Source organism: Alosa sapidissima, chromosome 6, assembly GCF_018492685.1.
Source record: "Alosa sapidissima isolate fAloSap1 chromosome 6, fAloSap1.pri, whole genome shotgun sequence".
NCBI lineage: Eukaryota > Metazoa > Chordata > Actinopteri > Clupeiformes > Clupeidae > Alosa > Alosa sapidissima.
The window spans coordinates 32,113,247-32,132,534 of NC_055962.1; the positions used below are offsets into that span (position 1 = coordinate 32,113,247).

General features: G+C 43.2%; 2 protein-coding genes across 12 annotated transcripts; both read left to right on the forward strand.

The window, feature by feature from the left end:
- Positions 1-241: 241 nt before the first annotated feature.
- Positions 242-13,725, forward strand: gnpat2 (glyceronephosphate O-acyltransferase 2). 2 transcript variants are annotated; one of them, XM_042094724.1, is made up of 16 exons: positions 319-643; positions 1,527-1,715; positions 1,900-2,076; positions 2,694-2,823; positions 3,811-3,938; positions 4,583-4,658; positions 4,995-5,146; positions 5,707-5,837; positions 6,305-6,528; positions 7,880-8,140; positions 9,638-9,717; positions 10,061-10,201; positions 10,505-10,604; positions 11,176-11,269; positions 11,400-11,461; positions 13,064-13,725. In XM_042094724.1, the coding sequence occupies exons 1-16, from the start codon at positions 632-634 to the stop codon at positions 13,105-13,107; spliced, it is 2,001 nt and encodes a 666-aa protein (XP_041950658.1). In that variant the 5' UTR covers positions 319-631; the 3' UTR covers positions 13,108-13,725. The 2 variants fall into 2 exon arrangements, with proteins under 2 accessions (XP_041950660.1, XP_041950658.1); XM_042094726.1 differs by lacking the exons at positions 11,176-11,269; positions 11,400-11,461; positions 13,064-13,725 and having other exon boundaries at positions 242-643; positions 10,482-10,607.
- A 117-nt stretch (positions 13,726-13,842) lies between these two features.
- fam228a (family with sequence similarity 228 member A) lies at positions 13,843-19,217 on the forward strand. 10 transcript variants are annotated; one of them, XM_042094825.1, is made up of 11 exons: positions 13,843-13,907; positions 14,608-14,892; positions 15,171-15,268; positions 15,367-15,468; positions 16,379-16,525; positions 16,892-16,969; positions 17,310-17,507; positions 18,125-18,205; positions 18,394-18,481; positions 18,732-18,879; positions 19,105-19,217. In XM_042094825.1, exons 3-11 carry the CDS (start codon positions 15,257-15,259, stop codon positions 19,181-19,183), a joined length of 933 nt encoding a protein of 310 aa, XP_041950759.1. In that variant the 5' UTR covers positions 13,843-13,907; positions 14,608-14,892; positions 15,171-15,256; the 3' UTR covers positions 19,184-19,217. The 10 variants fall into 10 exon arrangements, 8 of the variants coding, with proteins under 8 accessions (XP_041950759.1, XP_041950762.1, XP_041950757.1 ...); XR_006032280.1 differs by having other exon boundaries at positions 13,844-13,907; positions 18,737-18,879; XR_006032279.1 differs by having other exon boundaries at positions 13,845-13,907; positions 18,737-18,879; positions 19,102-19,217.
- The last annotated feature ends 71 nt before the right edge of the window (positions 19,218-19,288 follow it).

The following is a 19,288-nucleotide window of genomic DNA, read 5'->3' on the forward strand; positions in this document are numbered from 1 at the left end:
ACACTATAATTAGTAGGCTATTGCTCAGCAATATGGTCTATGCTGAGTTAATCCCTGCAACGTAATTTGTAGCCTAATAGGCCTACACTGCTTTCAAATAATGGGACAAAAAATAGGCCTAGGCTAGCCTACTCTTGGTTTTAAGCTGAGCAAGTAGACTAAAGCAATAGACATGTAACACGACACAAAACGCATTTGTCATTTGGTTATGACATAAGGTTAAGTGTGTTAGGGCCTATCAAACAAGGATGCACAACGTTTTTACACGGTGTGCGTGAGAAAACGCGTTTAAAATACTTTAGGCATCATTGATATGGTGCAGTAGCCTATAATGTTTTCTTTCTATCGTGCGAGTCGTCAGCTGCTTCCAGAGGCAACAAAGTATGTATGGGGTAACTTAAGGTCATTTCGTTTTTAAATGGATTATTTGGGGGGCACTTGTAGCGTGACCGTGCCAGGAGGAGTTTCCACCGGGCTGTTTACCCATTGGCTTCAAACAGCAAGTCCAGCACAAGCAAGCAGCCTACAGTCGTAGCTCCATGAACGAAGGACTGGATCTCGCTGGCCGAGTCCCTTCTGAATAATAATAACAACAAACGCACCTGTTGTCGTCCCGCATCGTCCTTTTACAATGGAGACTCTGGTATGGTGTAGTTCTATTACTTTATGTTTTACTATGTCGATTGCGTTTATTGCCTAAACGCCGACACAGCAGAAATCTTAGCTTTCATTTTTCTCAATGAACTTGTCTTCGCGCTTAGGGACACGAAACAACATAACGTTAGGCCGTTGAATTAAAGTGACGTCCGTAGGCTAAATTTCACTTCGATCACTCCGACAAGTGAATGTCATGACAGGCAATAAAGTTCGTCCACAAAGTTTCCCTGAGTCGTCGTGTAGTGGCTGTCGTGCTAGCCGACCTAGTGTTGTGCGTTTAATACAGTAGGCTACAACGGAATTCAATAAAGCAAATGTGGTGTTAGATATGTTTAATTTAGATAGGCTATAGCCTACATTTAAGGACGGATCACCGGTAATGAGTGCATTAAGTCATATGCCTACGATATTCATCACTCGTTCAAAAATGCGTTTCTACTGTGTCTGCTGTATTCGGCGCTTCTCTGCAACATGGTGAAGGCAGAGACATGATGAATGAAAGGATCTTTGGTAAAGTTAAAGACATGGTTATTAAGCTAGGCTACGTAGCCTTAAGAAAGCTTGGACGCAATATGATATGACTTCTTCTGACCGCTATGCTAGCCTACTGATCAAACCATGGTTATCTTAACTGCCATCATAAACTCCATGTCATAATAATAAGCTAATTTGTGGGATCAAAGTAGTAACTAAGGAGCAAGCAAAAGACGGTGTTTAAAAACATGGACAAATTTTTATTATCCCTCCAATATCAAATTCTACCTTCAATGATACACAGAATGAATAACTACTATTTGTTGATTTAATAAAACATTTGTGGATTTGTTGAAAGTTTAGGCCCTTGTTGATGATAATGGATACTTCCTTAGTGTACAGAAAAAACACCTGAGCCAGGTGAGTTTACGGACATTCTGGAGGAGCGGAGAAGGAACAGTGACCTGAGCTATGCCCTAAGGACATTTTCCCCCCAGCCCTACAAAGGACATCCACCTACCTCAGCTAGCGCTCTACACCAAGCAGTGCTGGACTCACACTACCTACGCTATGTCACACAGGAGGTGAGACGCCAATGGGAGAAAGCAGTGGGTTGTAAGAAAGAGTGTGAATTTGTGTGTGTATGTTTGTTTGTGTATATGAGTTTGTTTGTGTTTGTGTGTGTGTGTGTTGTACACAACACGTTACACTTTTTCTACGTACATATTCCACCATGTTTGCGCGTAAGTAACCTCATGTCGTGTGTAGGTCGCCACAGAGAGTGGGGAACCCGTGGATGTCATCAGAGAAGAGGCTGCTGGGATACTAGAGGAGATGTCGCACAACTTGCAGCTCAGCTTCATCCGGCTGCTGGGCTACACCCTCAGCAAGGTGTTCAAGAGAGTCTTCCGCAGGATCCTGGTGAACGAGGAGGGTCTGAACAAGGTGAGTGCTTCACTTCAGTCACTTACCTTCATTGTGTAGTTCTGAGGTCGGGAAGAGGACAGCGGAGGCTCCTCTCAGCAGCTTTGTTGGGTGGAGGAGATCCAGTACCTCCCATAGCCTCTGGACCAAGGTGAGATGTAGGAAGGGAGCGTGGAAGGTCTCGGGTGTGGAGGATGACCTAAGACAAAGCGAGTGGACTATGCTGTAATTATATGGAGGTTGACCGATTATAGGGCCAGTGGACACTGGTTATGCTACAATCATGAGCAGTGTAAAATAACCTGCTATGTGTGTCAGTAGCTCAACTTGTAGAACCAACCAGAAGATGGTTGTAGTAGTAGAAAATGCTGAAACATCAAGACTTTACTAATAAGCAATATTACTGATATAATCTGCATCCTGTTGATACCAGGGTGCTTTAAATAAAACTATGTGGTAAAATGCAAATATAACCTATAGCATGGAATTGAGCATATTGAAAAGTCTCTGTGCTGAGAGGAACAGTGTCCTCCTTTTACACACACATAAACACACACACACACACACACACACACACACACACACACACACACATATATACAATGTGCATCATGTGTTTGTACTGTGCCGTCCATCAGCTTCAGCAGGCCATTCAGGAGTACCCAGTTATCCTGATGCCCAATCACAGGAGCTACGTGGACTTCCTGGTTCTCTCCTATGTCCTGTTCACCTATGACCTCTCCATCCCTGTCATTGCTGCAGGAATTCGCAAGTATCTATTGCAAATTAAAAGTCATCCTTTAGGTTCTCATGCACATCTGAGCCTAATATGGGCATAAGTATTTTTGACCCACTACAGCCAAATTGTTGACATCAAACAGTTGTTGACAGCCAAATTGGCTTCACCTCAAAAAAATATCCAAACCAATTTTGACTCTATAAATACATTTATATCATTCCAATATATCATAGAACACATTCAGAATAGTTAAGAAAGTATCACAAATTCTTCTTCCCCAGTTGTATAAGTAAGATAAGTATAAAGTAAAGTATACTCTTTTGATCCCGTGAGGGAAATTTGGTCTCTGCATTTATCCCAATCTGTGAATTAGTGAAACACACACAGCACATAGTGAACACACAGTGAGGTGAAGCACACACTAATCCCGGCGCAATCAACGGCGGCACTCGGGGAGCAGTGAGGGGTTATGTGCCTTGCTCAAGGGCACTTCAGCCGTGGCCCACTGGTCAGGGCTCGAACCGGCAACCCTCCGGTTACAAGTCCAGAGTGCTAACCAGTAGGCCACGGCTGCCCCTTGAGATAGCCTGTCTCAGCATGATGGTGTTACAAAAACAGAATGAGAACCTTATCTCTGACTCAGGCTTGAGTCACTATTGAGTCTACAGTATGCAGAGATAAGCCTAACTGTCATCAAGAGGGACCTAAGCCTCATTCACATATAAGGCGATTCACTCAACTTATTATTTCATCACCTGTAATTGCTGAACTACATCAACAGTACATGGTCTCATGTTGTTAATCACTTTCAATCTGAACGGTGCTTTAGACATAAGACATAAAACACAAAAATCAACAACTGACAGGTGTTCTATTCTATAGGTCATATTAGCTTATATAACCTTTACACGCCAACCCATTGATTTGGTTGTATATGTTTTGTAATTGACTGTTCTCTGTGCCTCTGTCCAATTGTCCGTCTCTCTCTCTATCTCCCTCTCTCTCATTGCCTCCAGCTCTCATGGGGATGAAGCTGATTGGGGAGATCCTACGGCGTTCCGGAGCCTTCTTTATCCGCCGGGCGATCGGGTCAGATAAGCTCTACTGGGCCGTGCTGTCCGAGTACGTCAAGACCATTGTGAGGGTATGTATGTTAGACAGTGTATATCATAACCCATTTAAGGTCGATAATAAATTACTTTCACATTAGGGCTTGTTGTTAGGGTATGTGTGTTAGACAGTCTACAGTATATCATCAACTATTTAAGGTTGATAATAAATTACTTTCACATTAGGGCTTGTTGTTAGGGTATGTCTGTTGGACAATCTATGTCATCGCCCAATTAAGGTTGATTATGAAGTAATAAGACAAAATGTGCACTAGCCGTTTTTCGGATCCCTGGTGCTGGTGATGCATAGGAATATCAGACTTCAAAAACAGAGAGATTATCATTGAACACTGGTCTAATATCATGAATTGTTTATTAGGAGCGAACATTGAGTTTTGCCTTCAGCTTCTTCAGGTTTGCTCTCTGACTTAACATCATAAATAACAATAAAGTACTTTCACACCAGGGCTTATTGCCCAAAGCCTGTAATAATCCTCTTCCTCCATATGAGTTAAACTGGTTCCAAACCCCCCCCCCCCCCCCCCCAACACATATTGGTAGAATTCCGCCTCTGTATTGATTTGCTGTTTATTAGATATGCCAGGAATTTATGATGATTATTTTGTACTGACTGGAATGAATATGCCTAGTTAAAACAACCTGAATGTGTTCTTGACAGACCGGCTCTGCCCCTCTGGAGTTCTACGTGGAAGGACTGCGCAGCCGGACACTGAAGTCTCTGAATCCCAAGCTAGGTGAGGCGCGGTATGGATCATAGATTTATGATGAGGACAAATACCTCAGGGCTGTGTTTTTTCAGGAGTGCAAGGATGTTCGTACATATAGTAATGATATGTCTAAAATCTAAAATGTCACAAGTTAAAATGTTAATAATCATAGTCAGGATAATCATAGTCCATCCATGGTCATACAGGGAGTGACAGGAGTGAGAACGGTGGTAACTGTGTGTGTGTGTGTGTGTGTGTGTGTACATGTGTGTATGTGTGTGTACATGTGTGTGTGTACATGTATGTGTGTGTGTGTGTGTGTACATGTATGTGTGTGTGTGTGTGTGTGTTTGCACTGTGCAGGCATGATGCACATGGTCCTGGAGCCCTTCTTTAAGGGCGAGGTGTACGACATCTGCCTGGTCCCCATCAGCATCAGTTATGATCGGGTCCTTGAGGAGTCTCTTCTGGCCCATGAGCTGCTGGGAGTCCCCAAACCAAAAGAGTCCACTACGGTACGCTCGGATTCTTAAAACCACCTAATAGGACCTTACAGCCCTTCAGCTCCAAACCTTACAGCCTGGTGGCCTTCTGTGATAAGGCATCCGCCTTTAATAAATGCATTTCATTTATGCTTCACTCAATCGTTAATTATTGTTGGGGAGTATTTGATTCATCAATCAGATTACCGCTGTCAGTCAGAATTGGGTTAAAACAGTGTTTGCGAGCAGACATGGTAAAATATAATATAGATGAGTCGTTTGCAATATTGAACCAACTTGTATATTAATCCGAACAGTTTGCCAGTTTAAATCATGAATCCACTGACACAATAACCAAAGTGCAAAGACAATAAGCAAGGTGGTTCAGTGAGTAGGCCTATTGTGTAGGCTAATATACTGTTGAAGTAGGTCTAATCTTTTTTTTTTTTTTTTTTTTTTTTTTAAGCTAGGTGGTCCGTGTGTTTCTTTTTTATTGGTTAGTTATGTGGTCCTTACTTTGAGAAAAGTTTGAGAAACACTGGGTTAAACTAATGCAATTCCGGTCCTGTAAATCTCTGTTTTGTCTTGGTCAGGGTCTCCTAAAAGCTCGCAAAGTTCTGGAGGATGATTACGGCTCCATGCACCTGTGTTTTGGCCAGCCCCTCTCTGTGAGAGAGCTTTCCAAGGGGAGGATCAGCCGATCACAGTATAACTTAGTGCCCAGGTGTGAACTGCTACACTTGCTCGTAAACTCTCTTACCTGTTTAAAGAAAAGAATCCCAGCAGTCTCTCAACATGATGTCATAGCACCATTGTTTTTATTTGATTTTTCTCAACACAGAGATTTTTCAGTAGCACAATTTGTTTGTTTATTTTATATCATTTTTTATTTACTTTACTCCAGTAGTGCATATTTAGGTTCACATGAACTGACATTGGAACTTAGACACAAGTGTGCTTGCCTGGTATTACAGTTTGGTACTGTAAAGTGACAAATCTGGCCTTCCTTCAGTAGCAGGAAGAGTTCATTTAACTTTCTAAAAGCCCTAGTGATTTGGACAAACCCTGATTTGAAAACTGAAACTCTAATGAACTATACAGAATGTTAAAATGTGTGTCCTTTGTTCTTTTTCTCCTTGTCTGTCTCTCTAAAACCCATTTCCCCTTTCTCGTAACCGGTGCTTCATCCAGAGACTTGCCCCAGAAGCCCAGCGAGGAGACCCAAGCGTTTGTGAGCATGGTGGCCCATGGAGTGGTGCGTCTGCAGGAGAGAGGCGTAGTCCTCAGCCCCTGGAGCCTCATGGCCCTGGTCCTGCTCCAGAACTACGGGGGACTGGCCTTGGACAGCCTCGCCCAGCGCACCGCTTGGCTACGGGGCCTCGCGCTGAAGTTTGGGGCCCTTCTGGACTGGCCTGGTAAGAGCTGAAGAGAAGTAAATATAAAATCACATCAAGTGTTAGAAGGTATCGAGGAGCTTCTTCTCCATTTGTTTATGACACATAATTATGTGTTGTATAGACAAAGTTAACAAAAGAAAGAATATGACAACTTAATGTACACTTCACACAGCACTAAGATCACAGCCGCATTTGTGGTATTAGCTTGAGAGTGAGCACTATGCTATTGCACAGGCAGGCTCAGTGAAATTGTGAAATGTTTCATGAGCATTAGCCGGGGTTTCCCCATGCTGCCTTACACGCACGATTTTATTCGCGCTGCTAGGCAGCCTGGATTCCATGGACTTCGTTTTCACCTCAACGAAGGAACCAATCACAGAATAGGGACAGCAAGACGATGACGACACACCGAAGCGGTTATGAGCTACATACAGACACATTTGATAGACATTCGTAGCGCCCAATAAATGGCTCTGGGCATTCGAAAACCACGTCTCAAATACGAGAAAATGAATGTGTAGTTCCCAGACCCCATCTCAGTGTGATGAGGTCTGGCGTTAGCCAGGCAACATGTGCATGGCATTTGGTTCTGTTCTGATACAGTGTTGCCATGGTGTAGTCTTCACTTCTGGTGTCGTCACACAGTTTTTCAGAGAGAAGGGGAGAGAAAGAGCGAGAGGGCGGGAGAAAAAAAGAGAGAGAGAGAGAGAGAGAGAGAGAGAGGGGAAGAAAAGGAGAGGGAGAGAAAAGTCCCAAAGGAGGGGGGGGGGGTGAGAGAGGGAGGAGAGAAGGGTGGAGAGGAAGAGAGGAAGGGAGAAAGTGGGAGACTAAGAGAGGAGACTAAGAGAGGAGGGGTTAGTGGAGGTAATCCCACCACATGAGAACATGTGATGGTGCAAGTCTCTGGATCCTGTAGAAAAGAAACTTTAATGAAAGCAGCGTTGTTAAGCGGCTCCTTTTCCCAGAGAGATTTAGCCATGAAATGAAAGTGTTGTGCAATAAGGGAGAGTAGAGAAGGTTACTGTGATTTTATTGTTGTTTTTTGATTAGTCATAAACATGTCTTTTATTCTTTAGTTTACATTACATTAAATTTAAATTAAATGAAATTTAGCAGACACTTTTGTCTAAAGTGATTTACATTTGTGAACTATATTACAAGGGATTACATTGTCCCCGGAGCAACTTGGGTCTAAGCGTCTTGCTAAAGAGCACAGCGGCTACTGCACGCTACCCCAGCTTCTTAACCTCTACTCTCCTCTTCCACTCTCTCTCTCTCTCTCTCTCTCTCTCTCTCTCTCTCTCTCTCTCTTCCACTCTCTCTCTCTCTCTCTCTCTCTCTCCCTCTCTCTCTCTGTTCCCCCTCTCAGCGCAGGTCCCTGATGAGGAAGTGATGTTGTCCAGCGTGTCCCTCCATGGGTCGCTGGTGCGCTGTGAGGAGGGGCGAGTGTTCCTGCTGGACGAGCAGGGGTCCAGCGCGGCGGTGTCGTCCGTCTCTCCGGAGGAGGCCGTGCTCAAGCGTGCCGCCGTTGTGCTCATGTGCGCCTCCTACAGGAACCAGGCGCTGCATGTGTTTGTGCGGCCTGCGCTGGTCGCCGTTGCTATGCCAACCGCTCCCAGCAGCAGAAAGGGTGAGTGCGAGCGACAGACAAGCAAACAAATAGCAGAGTAGTTTTACAGAGAGATATGACCTCACAGGCAAGACAAGGCAAGGCAATTTATATAGCGCATTTCATACTCCAGGTAGACACAATGTGCTTTACACAGCTAAGGCATTACCTCAAATAAAAGTAAACAGGTATGAAACATATCACAAGTATAAAACATATCACAGTAATAGTATAAGTAAAAAACAATACAAACTAGAAAAGCATTTCCTGAAGGAAATACAGTGCATGAAAATGCAAAAAATATGATGTAAAATATCAGAGTAAAAACAAACTATATTGGTTGCTAGGTAGATGAGGTTACAGTTAAACAGGTGGATAGTTCAAATGGTTAAATTATTTGCTAGGTAGATGAGGTTTAATATAGTTGGAATGACTGAACAGTTAAATAGGTGGATAGTTTAAATGGTTAAATTATTTGTGAGGTAGATGAGGTTTAATATAGTTGGAATGACTGAACAGTTAAATAGGTGGATAGTTTAAATGGTTAAATTATTTGCTAGGTAGATGAGGTTTAATATAGGTGGATAGTTTAAATGGTAAAATTATTTGCTAGGTAGATGAGGTTTAAAATAGTTGGAATGATTGAACAGTTGAAACAGTTGAACAGGATGTGTAGGCTAGTCTTAAGAGAAGGAGACTGTATGCTTAAAGCCTGAGAAACTGACAGTTGATGCAGGTGGCCTGGCCACCTGGCACAAGATTCTAATTGCTGTGATGTCATAAAGGCCTAATAGTTTTTAATTAATAGTTTAATCAATCAATCAATCAGTTTAACTGGCTCTTTGATGGGGCTTAGTTGAGCAGCTGGAAGTTGATACAGGTGCAAATCAAGTTAATTAGCCCATTGTGATGTCATCAGCCCAATGTTAAGTCTATGGGGAAATTTTGAATAGTTTTTTATTAATAGTTTAAAAAGTATAAAAGTTACAAAGATGAAAAATACAAAGCCCAGATGTCCTAAGTAAGACCTACGTAACATAGTTTGAATGAAGTTTCTACGTTAAACGGTTGAAGCTGCATTAACTGCGTTAGAAGAAGAAGAAGAAGAAGAAGAAGCCTAGGAAGAACAGTACAGTGCATTTTCATGCACTGTAATAAATTAAAAACAGGAAAAAGCCATAGGGGGAGGGTGGTCTTCAGTTGGGTTTTAAAACTGGCAATAGTTGGAGAAGTCTTAATGTGATCAGGGAGTTTGTTCCATATCTGGACTGCATGGTAGCTGAAAGCAGCTTCACCCTGTTTGGTGCAAGTAGAAGGTATGCATAATACCTGGCTATTCTGTGGTCTGAGGGGGATGTAAAATTTAAGTGCAGTGAATCACATGCTCTAAATGGAGCCGTTCACTGTGTATTTTTTACATTGAACAGCCCAGCCTTATTTGTTTACAGATAAACAGACAGAAATACTGAACAAAATACTCCAAAGCTGATGCATATGCTGGTGTTTCTTACTTCACAGAGGATGTCTTCACACAGTTCAAATTTCTGCAGGAGCTTTTTTCCAATGAGTTTGTTTTCGTCCCTGGAATGGCTATACAGGTAAGCCATGGCTTCAGGTTAACTACATTCTTATTTTCAGAGATGGTCACTCCAACCAGAGTCTCAATATTTCAATCCCGTTATATGACAAATATAGCTCTGATCTGTGAAGCTCGATGGTGTTTTATGCCCCCAACATCGTCTTCCAGGCAGTGCTGCCACCGCTGACTTAAAGGCACCTAATCCTAAACCTAACCCCAACCCTTATCCTAACCTTAACCCATGCCTAACCCTAGTGCCTTCCAGGCAGCGCTGCCTTGAAGACAACATTGGGGGCATAAAATACCAAGAAACATCTAAGAAGCTCATCCATCCATTATCCTAACCATTCTCTCTGCTCTAGGACTTTGAGGAGGGATGTTCGCTATTGTTGAGGTGTGGGGCATTACAGATATCTGGTCAAGAACTAACTGTGACAGAAGATGAGCAAGAAATAGCATCTTTCCTCAGAGCCATCCTCCAACCCTTCATACAAACCTATCAGGTAACGGACAGTGCATCTCAAACTGCAGCTGAAAAGCTGACCATAACTAAGCAAATCTAATTTACAATAGAGTAGATTTGAACAGATATCTTTGTTGTCCGGTGGAGTGGAAATTTGTCTTTGTTGGCCTTATGAAGATCCTGTGTAATCGAAATGTTGCTTTTTTTAGAGATAAATGAAGTATATTTTTGCAGCCCACACAGTGGTTGTTATTTGTCACCATCTGGTACTCTGTAGCAGTGGTTCTTATCTATCTAACCTATCTGGGATGCTGTTTAAGTGAGACTGCACCCCTCTGGACAGGTGGTGTTCCAGCATCTGACTGTGGACGGCAGTCAGGTGTTCACCGAGAGGCAGTACATACCGGTGCTCCGCTCCTACCTTCTGAAACTCATCCTAGCAGGTGAGACTGTTGGGCTTTAAAAGCTCGTAGTTTGGCCAGCCATAGTAGGCTGGTTACATTAACATGGGGTATCCTTAGTGATGTCACAACACTTTGAGGTGGTTTAGACGACAACAAAAACGATGCAACCAGTGATGTTTTTCTGCGTTTGACCCTGTCATTTAGATGCAGACGAAGGTTTTATCCCCCCGCAAACAGAGTTTTTAAAAACTCCGGGCTGATCGTTTTTTTGGGAAAACTCTGTTTGTTCGTTTGCATCTAAACAGGTACAAACGGAGATTTATGTGATGAGGCGGATATTTTTAGCCAGTTCGAAAGAGGAAGTGATTTGTTGCTGTTGTTGCTATTTTCGGGATTCTGATTGGCTAACATGGGCTTGAGCTTCTCGTTACACTGCAACGTACAGGTTTGGCATGCTCTTGAAGGCATATACCTGGGTTAGTGTAAAGGAAAACTTTTCTGAAAACTGACAGGTGTGCACAATGTTATTTTTGAAAACGGAGAGGGTGAAATGTTCGTTTATGAAAATAGCCGGCCACCTGTAAACGTAGCATGAAATCTCCTCCCGCAGGTGAACTCCACACCTATGAGGCTCTGTCATCTGACACACAGAAGAACGTTCTCCACACACTGTTGAGGATGGAAGCTGTAACGAAAATGAAAACGTAATGTAAAACGTTACATTCCTTCTCTCATACCATCATGACTATGATGTTCTGTAAGGTACTCCAGTCAGTGCATCGACAGTGGGATGAGATGTGATATTAAGATGCTGTTCTTGTCTTACTGTTTCAGAGGTGACCAGAGTAAGTTTATAGTGAACAAAGCTGACATCCAGAGAATTGGAGACATTTTGGGTATGAGGCCTGTATTTTCCATTCTTTCATCGTATCTCGCTGTCCTGTATCATATGCATTGTAATAAGTGTGTGTGTGTGTGTGTGCCAGCGCGACTGACAAATCCATCATGATTCAAATGCATTGTAATAAATGTGTTGGTAAATGCATTGTATAATGTATTTAATAACATACTTCTGTATCACTTTTCTAATCTTTACCATCGTGTACAACTGAACCGTTCACACTGATGTTACAGTTTACAAGTTACTGTGCTGTTATAACCTATTGATATTGTAATAATGCAGAATACATTTCCTCCAGTCTTTTGGGAGAAAACTGTATGTTTTGTTACTGCAACTCACAACCTGACCCAGGATTTGGTTGACCATCCCACCCTCAACCATGACCACCGAGTCATGCCACATGCAGAAGTTTTCTATACTGCAATTGTGGGGTGTATCAGGGACGAGCAAGAGGAGGAGTACAGGAGCCTGGTGGAGGACTTTGTGTAATGGTGCAAACTCAATCACCTTCAACTCAACACTTCAAAGACCAAGGAGATGGTGGTGGATTTCCACATGTCTAAGCCCGCTCTGCTACCAGTCTCCATTGATGGGGTCAATGTGGAGGTGGTAAGCACCTACAAGTATTTGGGTCTCCACCCGGACAATAAACTCTTCTATGCAGTGGTATGCTGGGGAGGAAGCACAAAGAAGAAGGATGCTGGGCGACTTGACAGGCTGGTAAGGAAAGTTGGCTCTGTAGTGGGAGCTGAACTGGAGTGCATCACTTCAATATCTGACAAAAGGACCCTGAACAAACTGATCAACATCTTGGACAATGAATGTCATCCACTCTACAGCACTATTAAAAAGCAAAAGAGCTTGATCAGCTGGAGACTTCGCTCACTGCCATGCACAACTGAAAGGCTGAGGAAGTCATTTGTCCCCAGGGCCATTGAACTGTTCAATGCCTCACTTAAAGGGAAGAGGAGAGAGAGACTTCTCTGATTAGTCTGTCTACCTCTCCACCATCTCCATGTTTGAGTACTGACTGCCCACTACTGCTTTACTACTGTCTTACTACTGTCCACAGCCTAATGTTTTTACTACTGTTTTACTGCTACACTGGTTTTCATGCTATATTAGCACACATGATCAATGGCTTCTGCTACAATACTGAATGGCTGTAACCCTATTACCTCAACCCATTCTTGCACTGAATTTCCCCTTGGGGATCAATAAAGTATCTATCTATCTATCTATCTATCTATCTATCTATCTATCTATCTATCTATCTATACACTTTATACACTACATATGTACTAAAACAAATGTGTTGAAAACAACACAACTTGCATTGTTTTTAACACATCTCTGTGTCCAGATAGGGACACAATTTGTGTTGTTTCTTTTTTTAATTTGTTATACAATGTGTGTTGAAAATAACACATTAGGGACAACACGATTCACACAAACAACACGATAGGGACAACATTTGTTTTAAGAGTGTAGGACCTACAGTATGCTGGAGCAGGACCTGGGTAATTGTCCTGCTATGGTTGTAATAGCCTAACTGTCGAATAGTCTAACTGTGTGATATGTTGCCTTATCTCCACAGCGGGGAGGAGACCTGCCCAGTCAGCAGCCTTCTCCAGACTGTGAGATAGTGGAAGTGCATGTACCTGGACGCATGTATGCACTTCCAGTATGAACAAACAAGGGTCTGGCTCCATCACAAACTACCTCCACCGTCTGATAAGCGGCGCTGGGCCACTTTGTGCCTCCGTCTGCCAAACAGTATGTCAGTCTGACAACTTTTAAACTGGAGATAGCACACACACACACGCTCACACACACTCAAACACTCACAGAGAGAGAGAGAGGTGAAGGTGGTAGTGTGTGTGTGTGAAAGAGAGAACTGTAATGTCATTATTTTCTAATTGTCAGTTGATCCTTTGTAATACAGACTTTTCTAATATTCTGCAAAGACTAACACAGAAAGACTTCAGCCTCAACCACTGCCAATCATTACATAACACTAGCCTATTTCTTAGAAGATGAGACCTGCACTGACATGTAGCTCCTAATACAAGTATTAATACTTAATTTTATATAAAAGTCTCTGTTGTGATTTTAAGGGGCGTTCCCAGGTGGCCTAATCTTAAGTGACCTCATCAGTATGTTCTGTAAACAACAACAAAACTAAAAGAAGTTAAAACACTGTGAATTATAGTGTCTGCCTTTAAATTGTGTAACAATAAAGTATTTGCACTAATGTTATTTTGTGTGGTTGTTCTATTATTATTCCAGCTGTTTGAATGTGTATGTGATCAAATTACAGAATACAGAATGTCTGCATCTGAAATGTATCACGCCGCTCCCGTAGTCCTCGGGTCTCCCACCTGAAAGTGCCAGTAAGAACCAAGGGTGAAACTGATGATAGCTACCTGTTTATGTTGCAGGTTTTGACTATATTCTTTTTTCATTCCCCCCAAAATAAGTTTCCGGTTAGATTTTTGCTCTGGATAGCGTAGCCCAGTGGTTTTCAAAGTGGGGGCCGGGGTGCCAGGGGGGCCTTAGCAAGTTGGATGGAAAAATAAAAGCAACAAGTAAATACATTTGAAAAATACAATGCCATTATAATAATTTGTCACATATCTGAACATTATTATTCCCAGTTATTATCATGGAAAATATAGAGTTATAGCTCTCATATAGCAGAAAGCCCCAAATGCATTTTTTACACACTACAGTATGCTCCATCGCGATCTGCTTAATAAATCATTAGTAGGATTATTTTTACATTTGCCGTAGTATTGTCGATGGAACACATAAAGGGGGCCCTTGGCCAGAACCTAGTGGTATTTGGGGGGCCTTGTCGTGGAAAAGTTTGGGAACCCCTGGCGTAGCCTAGCCTTCTTTTTTAATATTAGGGCCTACGCGACCTTTTCAACATCTACCAAACGCCTTTGGAAATTGAAATAAGATAAATGTGTGCTATTTTGAGTAGCCTAGGCTCAAAATATTGGACTGTGCAATATAGCCTGACTAATTACATTTTAATATTAGGCTAAATGTATCTCTTACAAACTGCATGGTAATATCTTTTTGCGTATGATAATGTCAGAAACTAATCAAACCCCATTCAATTTCTTTATTTAGCCACATGACGCTTGTGGTTAAGGGATCAACCTAAACACAAACTGAAGAGAGGTCAACACGCCCATAAACCAGCAACGAATGCACTTAAAATTCCACTTGTCCACGTGTGACATCACTATAGCAACCAAGGGCACGCAAGGAGAAGTGTTCGAGGTGGATCAACATCGGAGAGAGAGAGAGAGTCGGGGCATCGGCGAGCTCCGCAAAGAGTCGGGTAAATGCCAGCTGATCTTTGCCACCTGTAGCCTACACGTAGTGGAGCGCTGTTGGAGACTTGGCACCCTGGTGAGGGAGACAATAAGACATTTATGACGCTCATACGCTCAATAGAAAAATATAGTTGGCCTGCCCTAAACCCTTGGAAAATATAGCAGGCCTAGGACTATATATATTTGGTCAAAGTTGTGTTTATCATCCCTCTAATAGACTAGTTTTCAAATTGCAAACATTCATGTTCTGCTACGCGTATAACAGCGGCCAAGGCATATCCGAAATGGTTAACTTCAAAATGATTTCTCGAACTGTCTCACAGCCTGTCTAACACAATACTACTCATTTTCCAGCCTGGAGACACTTACAACAAAGCCTAGCTGAGTGGAACGCGACACCTGTTCGTGGAATGGTTTTTGTTTCATCATCCGCCAACTGAATGAAACTGCAGGTCAGAATCACAGAATCCACCAAGTGATTTTACATTCATTGTTTTCTTTAAACAACATTTCAGTACAAACAGGAATACAACAATATGCACTGTTGAAGATCTATCTACTGTGCGTTTCTGAAGCCATGCCACTGAAAGAGAACATGGGTGTCATCACCGTCCACAAAAAAGTTACTCCTGCATGCCTCATCAGATCAAAGGTAAGGCTTCCAACTTTGCTGCACTTTTTGGAATGTTTGAAAAAAGGTTTAGGCTACTAACAGGCTTACATTCTAAGCAGCAACATTAAGCCTGTGTGGTCTTATTTTACCGGTGGGCGCTGCTCCTAAAAATACTTCGTTCTGCGTGCGAGCTTCTGGGTATTCAGATTAAAAAATACTGACATTCTAAACGTCGGCGTCTGTTGACGCGCGTCAGACGTCGCCAGTGGGCGTTAGCCTTGTGCACATTGTCAGCAGCCTACATGTTTGCTGTGTGCATGTGTTTTTCATTTCTTAAGTGGGGACGATTACCCCACCCTCACCCCCACTACCACCGTATCCACCCCAACTCCGTTTGCCCATGTGAGGAGCCGCGTGAGTGCGCCTGTGCTCAGTAATAATTCAGCGGCCGCGTCCTCACATGAGCCCAAGGGCATGTTCGCACGGTCCCCACCCAGGATGGATCCGTTTGCAGCGGACACCTGTAGCCTGCATGCATCGCTACCTTGGTTTTGTCTGGGGCCCTGTATAGTGTTGTATCAGGGTGGGGTGCTGAAAGATCTGGCGATCGGGCGGGGGGTATTAGATCACACAGCTCCTTCTCTCCGTTCAGTCACTGTACTATCTTACGTGTTTAAGTGGTAACATAATTCCTTCAATTCAGAATATTTAATATTTCATAAGAATAATATTGCATTTGAATAATTGAAAAGTGAAATGATTAATTCTGGAATAGCTTGGGATGTTGGGTGAGCTGATAGTCGTTGTCTCCTAAAATACACTAAGGGCCAGCCATAGACATAATATATGTCTATGGGGCCAGCAGTAAGTCTGGTGTGTACTAGATGTCTGCTGGCTTGGGAATATAGGTCAGCCATTGTGTTATAGAAAGTTTTTTCTGCCTCCTCAGTCACCAGTGAGTATCAACAGGGAGCCTCTGCCCTCAGCATCAGATGGGAGACCGGTGCTGTACCTTAAAGGGAAGCCCCTGAACAAAGCCACAGACAAGAGCTGTTGGGCTGGCCAGACCACCTGGATCTCCTACAACTCACTCAGGGTACCACAGCAGACAGACATGGCAGGACACGTACACACTCAACTATCTAACAGGATCACACACTACCACGTGCGGTCAATCCACATGATAAATATTGATATTGATCATCTCACAGCCATCATAGCAGGACACAGACAGATCTTGGACAGACGGACAGACAGACAGACAGACAGACAGATTACCTTATTGATCCCCAAAGGGAAATCATGCTTTTACAGCAGCAATTAATAATATTAACATCTATCACACACATTGTTCACACAGATCTAATACTGGACTATAGTACTGTACATGTTCATGTTCCGTACCGCAGTTTGTTTATTCATGAGTTCATTTTATTCTGATATGTTTGTGATTCTCCAACAGAAACAGCTTGAGGCGGAGCAGCAGGATCTGAAGGCCATCGCCCAGCCCTTACTGGACACAGAAAACACATTTGTGAAGGTGCCAAAAGAAAAAGTCGATGTTTATTTGTCTCATGTTACAGTATATACACTGTTTCATGAATGTGTTGGTATGCAATGCTTGTATAATCTAACACAATTGGACAATATCAGTGGAAACACTGTTAGTAACATATTAATAGATACAGGTAGTACTTTAGTTATATCAATTGGAATTGGAAACAAGAAACTGCCATTATTGTTGTATTATAGACCAATGCTCACAAGGCATTCCCACCATAGCAGGACGAGTCCCATAAGTCCAGACCAGGTAGAGTTGAATATCCCTAGTGGGATAGTGAGTGTTGGTCACTATAATGGGGTCATTCCCGTTGTTTCAGCGGGACGTGGAGCAGATGTTGTGTCGTCAGCAGACGCAGGACCAGTGTCGGCGGGAGTTGCTGTACAAGTGCTGGTCGGAGGAGGTGTGGACCCCCATCCAGCGTGGCGTGGAGCAGCACATGGCCCAGGTAGCTGGCCAGGGGACCCAGAGGCTGAGGAGCATGCTGCTGCACTACATCCACCACTGCAACGCCAAGGTGCGCCCACTAAACGCGCTAGTGAACACGCCAGAGGGCATTAACGCGATCCCTGGTTCTCAATAGATCAGGGGCGTATTCCAAATACGTGGTTTAGTGACAAACCTGGGTAAGTTATCTCAGAGTAAGGGGTAAACCTCCTAATAGAAGAGCTGCATGGCTTCATTCCTCTTACAAAACAATGCCATAGGGCTGTTGTTGTAGGAGGTTTACCACTTACACTGAGTTAACTTACCCAGGTTTATCACTAAACCATGTACTTGGAATACCCCCCAGTACTGCTATGACAATAGGCGTCACAATTGCTTGTGACGTCGGGTTTGTTTATGTTTATGTTTGTATTTAAATTTCTTAGCATACACTTTTGTCTAATGGGATGGGCAGCTAGCGGATAGTGAGGAGATGTTCACTGAATGTGGCAAAAAAATGTTATGGGACAAAAAGACAAGTGAGTGTACGCATAACTAGCTATTATATTGTTTAAAAACAAAAACACTCTTGTGCACTGTGTGGAGATATGAGTTGTTTTCCGGTTCACCACTAGGTGGCACTGTTAGACTGACTCACTTAACAGCAGCTGTCATTCGTAGCTGATGAGCTGCTCTGTCTTCCCTCAGGGGTATGTGTTCTTGGACACCTACGACCCCCAAGAGTACAACCCCTTCCTGTTAAACACCATCCATCCCTACACCTCCAAGGTAACAATATCTATTTCTGTTCTTTTTCCATTTCAGCTTAGACAACCTATTTCCTGAGCAAAACATCAAACCTTTGTACTGTCCTAACCACTCTGATGCATGAATCCAAAAAAATCAGATATCTTGTATTTTGGTAACTTACCACAAAAACAAATATTACATTTTTTACTACTTCCTAACTCCACCAGGTCACAACCCCAGCCTTGAAGGACCCCCTGTTCATACAATCACGAGACAGGATTAAGGAAAAGAGGGTGGTCCTTCGCTGCCAAACAGGTTACTTACAGAGACAGGCATCCTCCTGAACACTCCTCATGCACACTCTTCACACACACACACACACAGACACACATTCAAATATTGCTTTAGCAAGATGAAAGCTCACACCTGTGCTGACCTTTACACTCACACACACACATTAACACACACACACACACAAAAAAGACACACACACACACACACACACACACACACACTGCTTTAGCAGGATCAAAGCCCTCACCTGTGCTTATCTTTACCTCGGCAGGCCAGGTGTACACAAGGAAGCAGGTGGAGGAGATCCTGAGGCGGAGCCTCCACCCTAGCCCGCGGTGCCGCTCTCATGACCCCAGGCTCCAGGCCCCGCCCCTGGGCATGCCACCGGAGAGAGACGTCTCCCCCTGGAGGCCAAACAGGTGAATCGTGCAGAAATGACCTCCACGTGTCACTGACCTACTGTAGAGTAAAATGCCATGTTCAATCTGCTGTTTGGCATGAACTAATCTGTTGTTGTCATTAACAACAACAATTGTGCAGGTTTGCCCAAAATCAGCAATTTTCATATACGTCATCATGTGTGTGACAACATGTGAATTGTCAAGTGTAGATTTCCCTGACCAGTGCTCATGTTCCCTCAGCAGGGGCAAGAACCTCCTGTACCGCACCTCAGAGGACGCGAGATGTTACGAGCGACAGTGCTGGTCCACTACAAGACACTGACCAGCACAATTAAAAACCTGCCCTCTGGAACGCATGACCTCATATTCGTTCACTTCTTGGTGCTGTTGTAAGGTTCACATGACGACATGACTGCACCTCCTGCAG

Excerpts from the sequence above, each read along its gene's own strand:
- fam228a (XM_042094823.1), top strand. Across the intron at positions 16,526-16,891 it reads TCTCCTACAACTCACTCAGG|AAACAGCTTGAGGCGGAGCA; the intron begins GTACCACAGCAG and ends ATTCTCCAACAG. Across the intron at positions 18,206-18,393 it reads TCCATCCCTACACCTCCAAG|GTCACAACCCCAGCCTTGAA; the intron begins GTAACAATATCT and ends TAACTCCACCAG.
- gnpat2 (XM_042094724.1), top strand. Across the intron at positions 5,147-5,706 it reads AACCAAAAGAGTCCACTACG|GGTCTCCTAAAAGCTCGCAA; the intron begins GTACGCTCGGAT and ends TGTCTTGGTCAG. Across the intron at positions 6,529-7,879 it reads GGCCCTTCTGGACTGGCCTG|CGCAGGTCCCTGATGAGGAA; the intron begins GTAAGAGCTGAA and ends TCCCCCTCTCAG.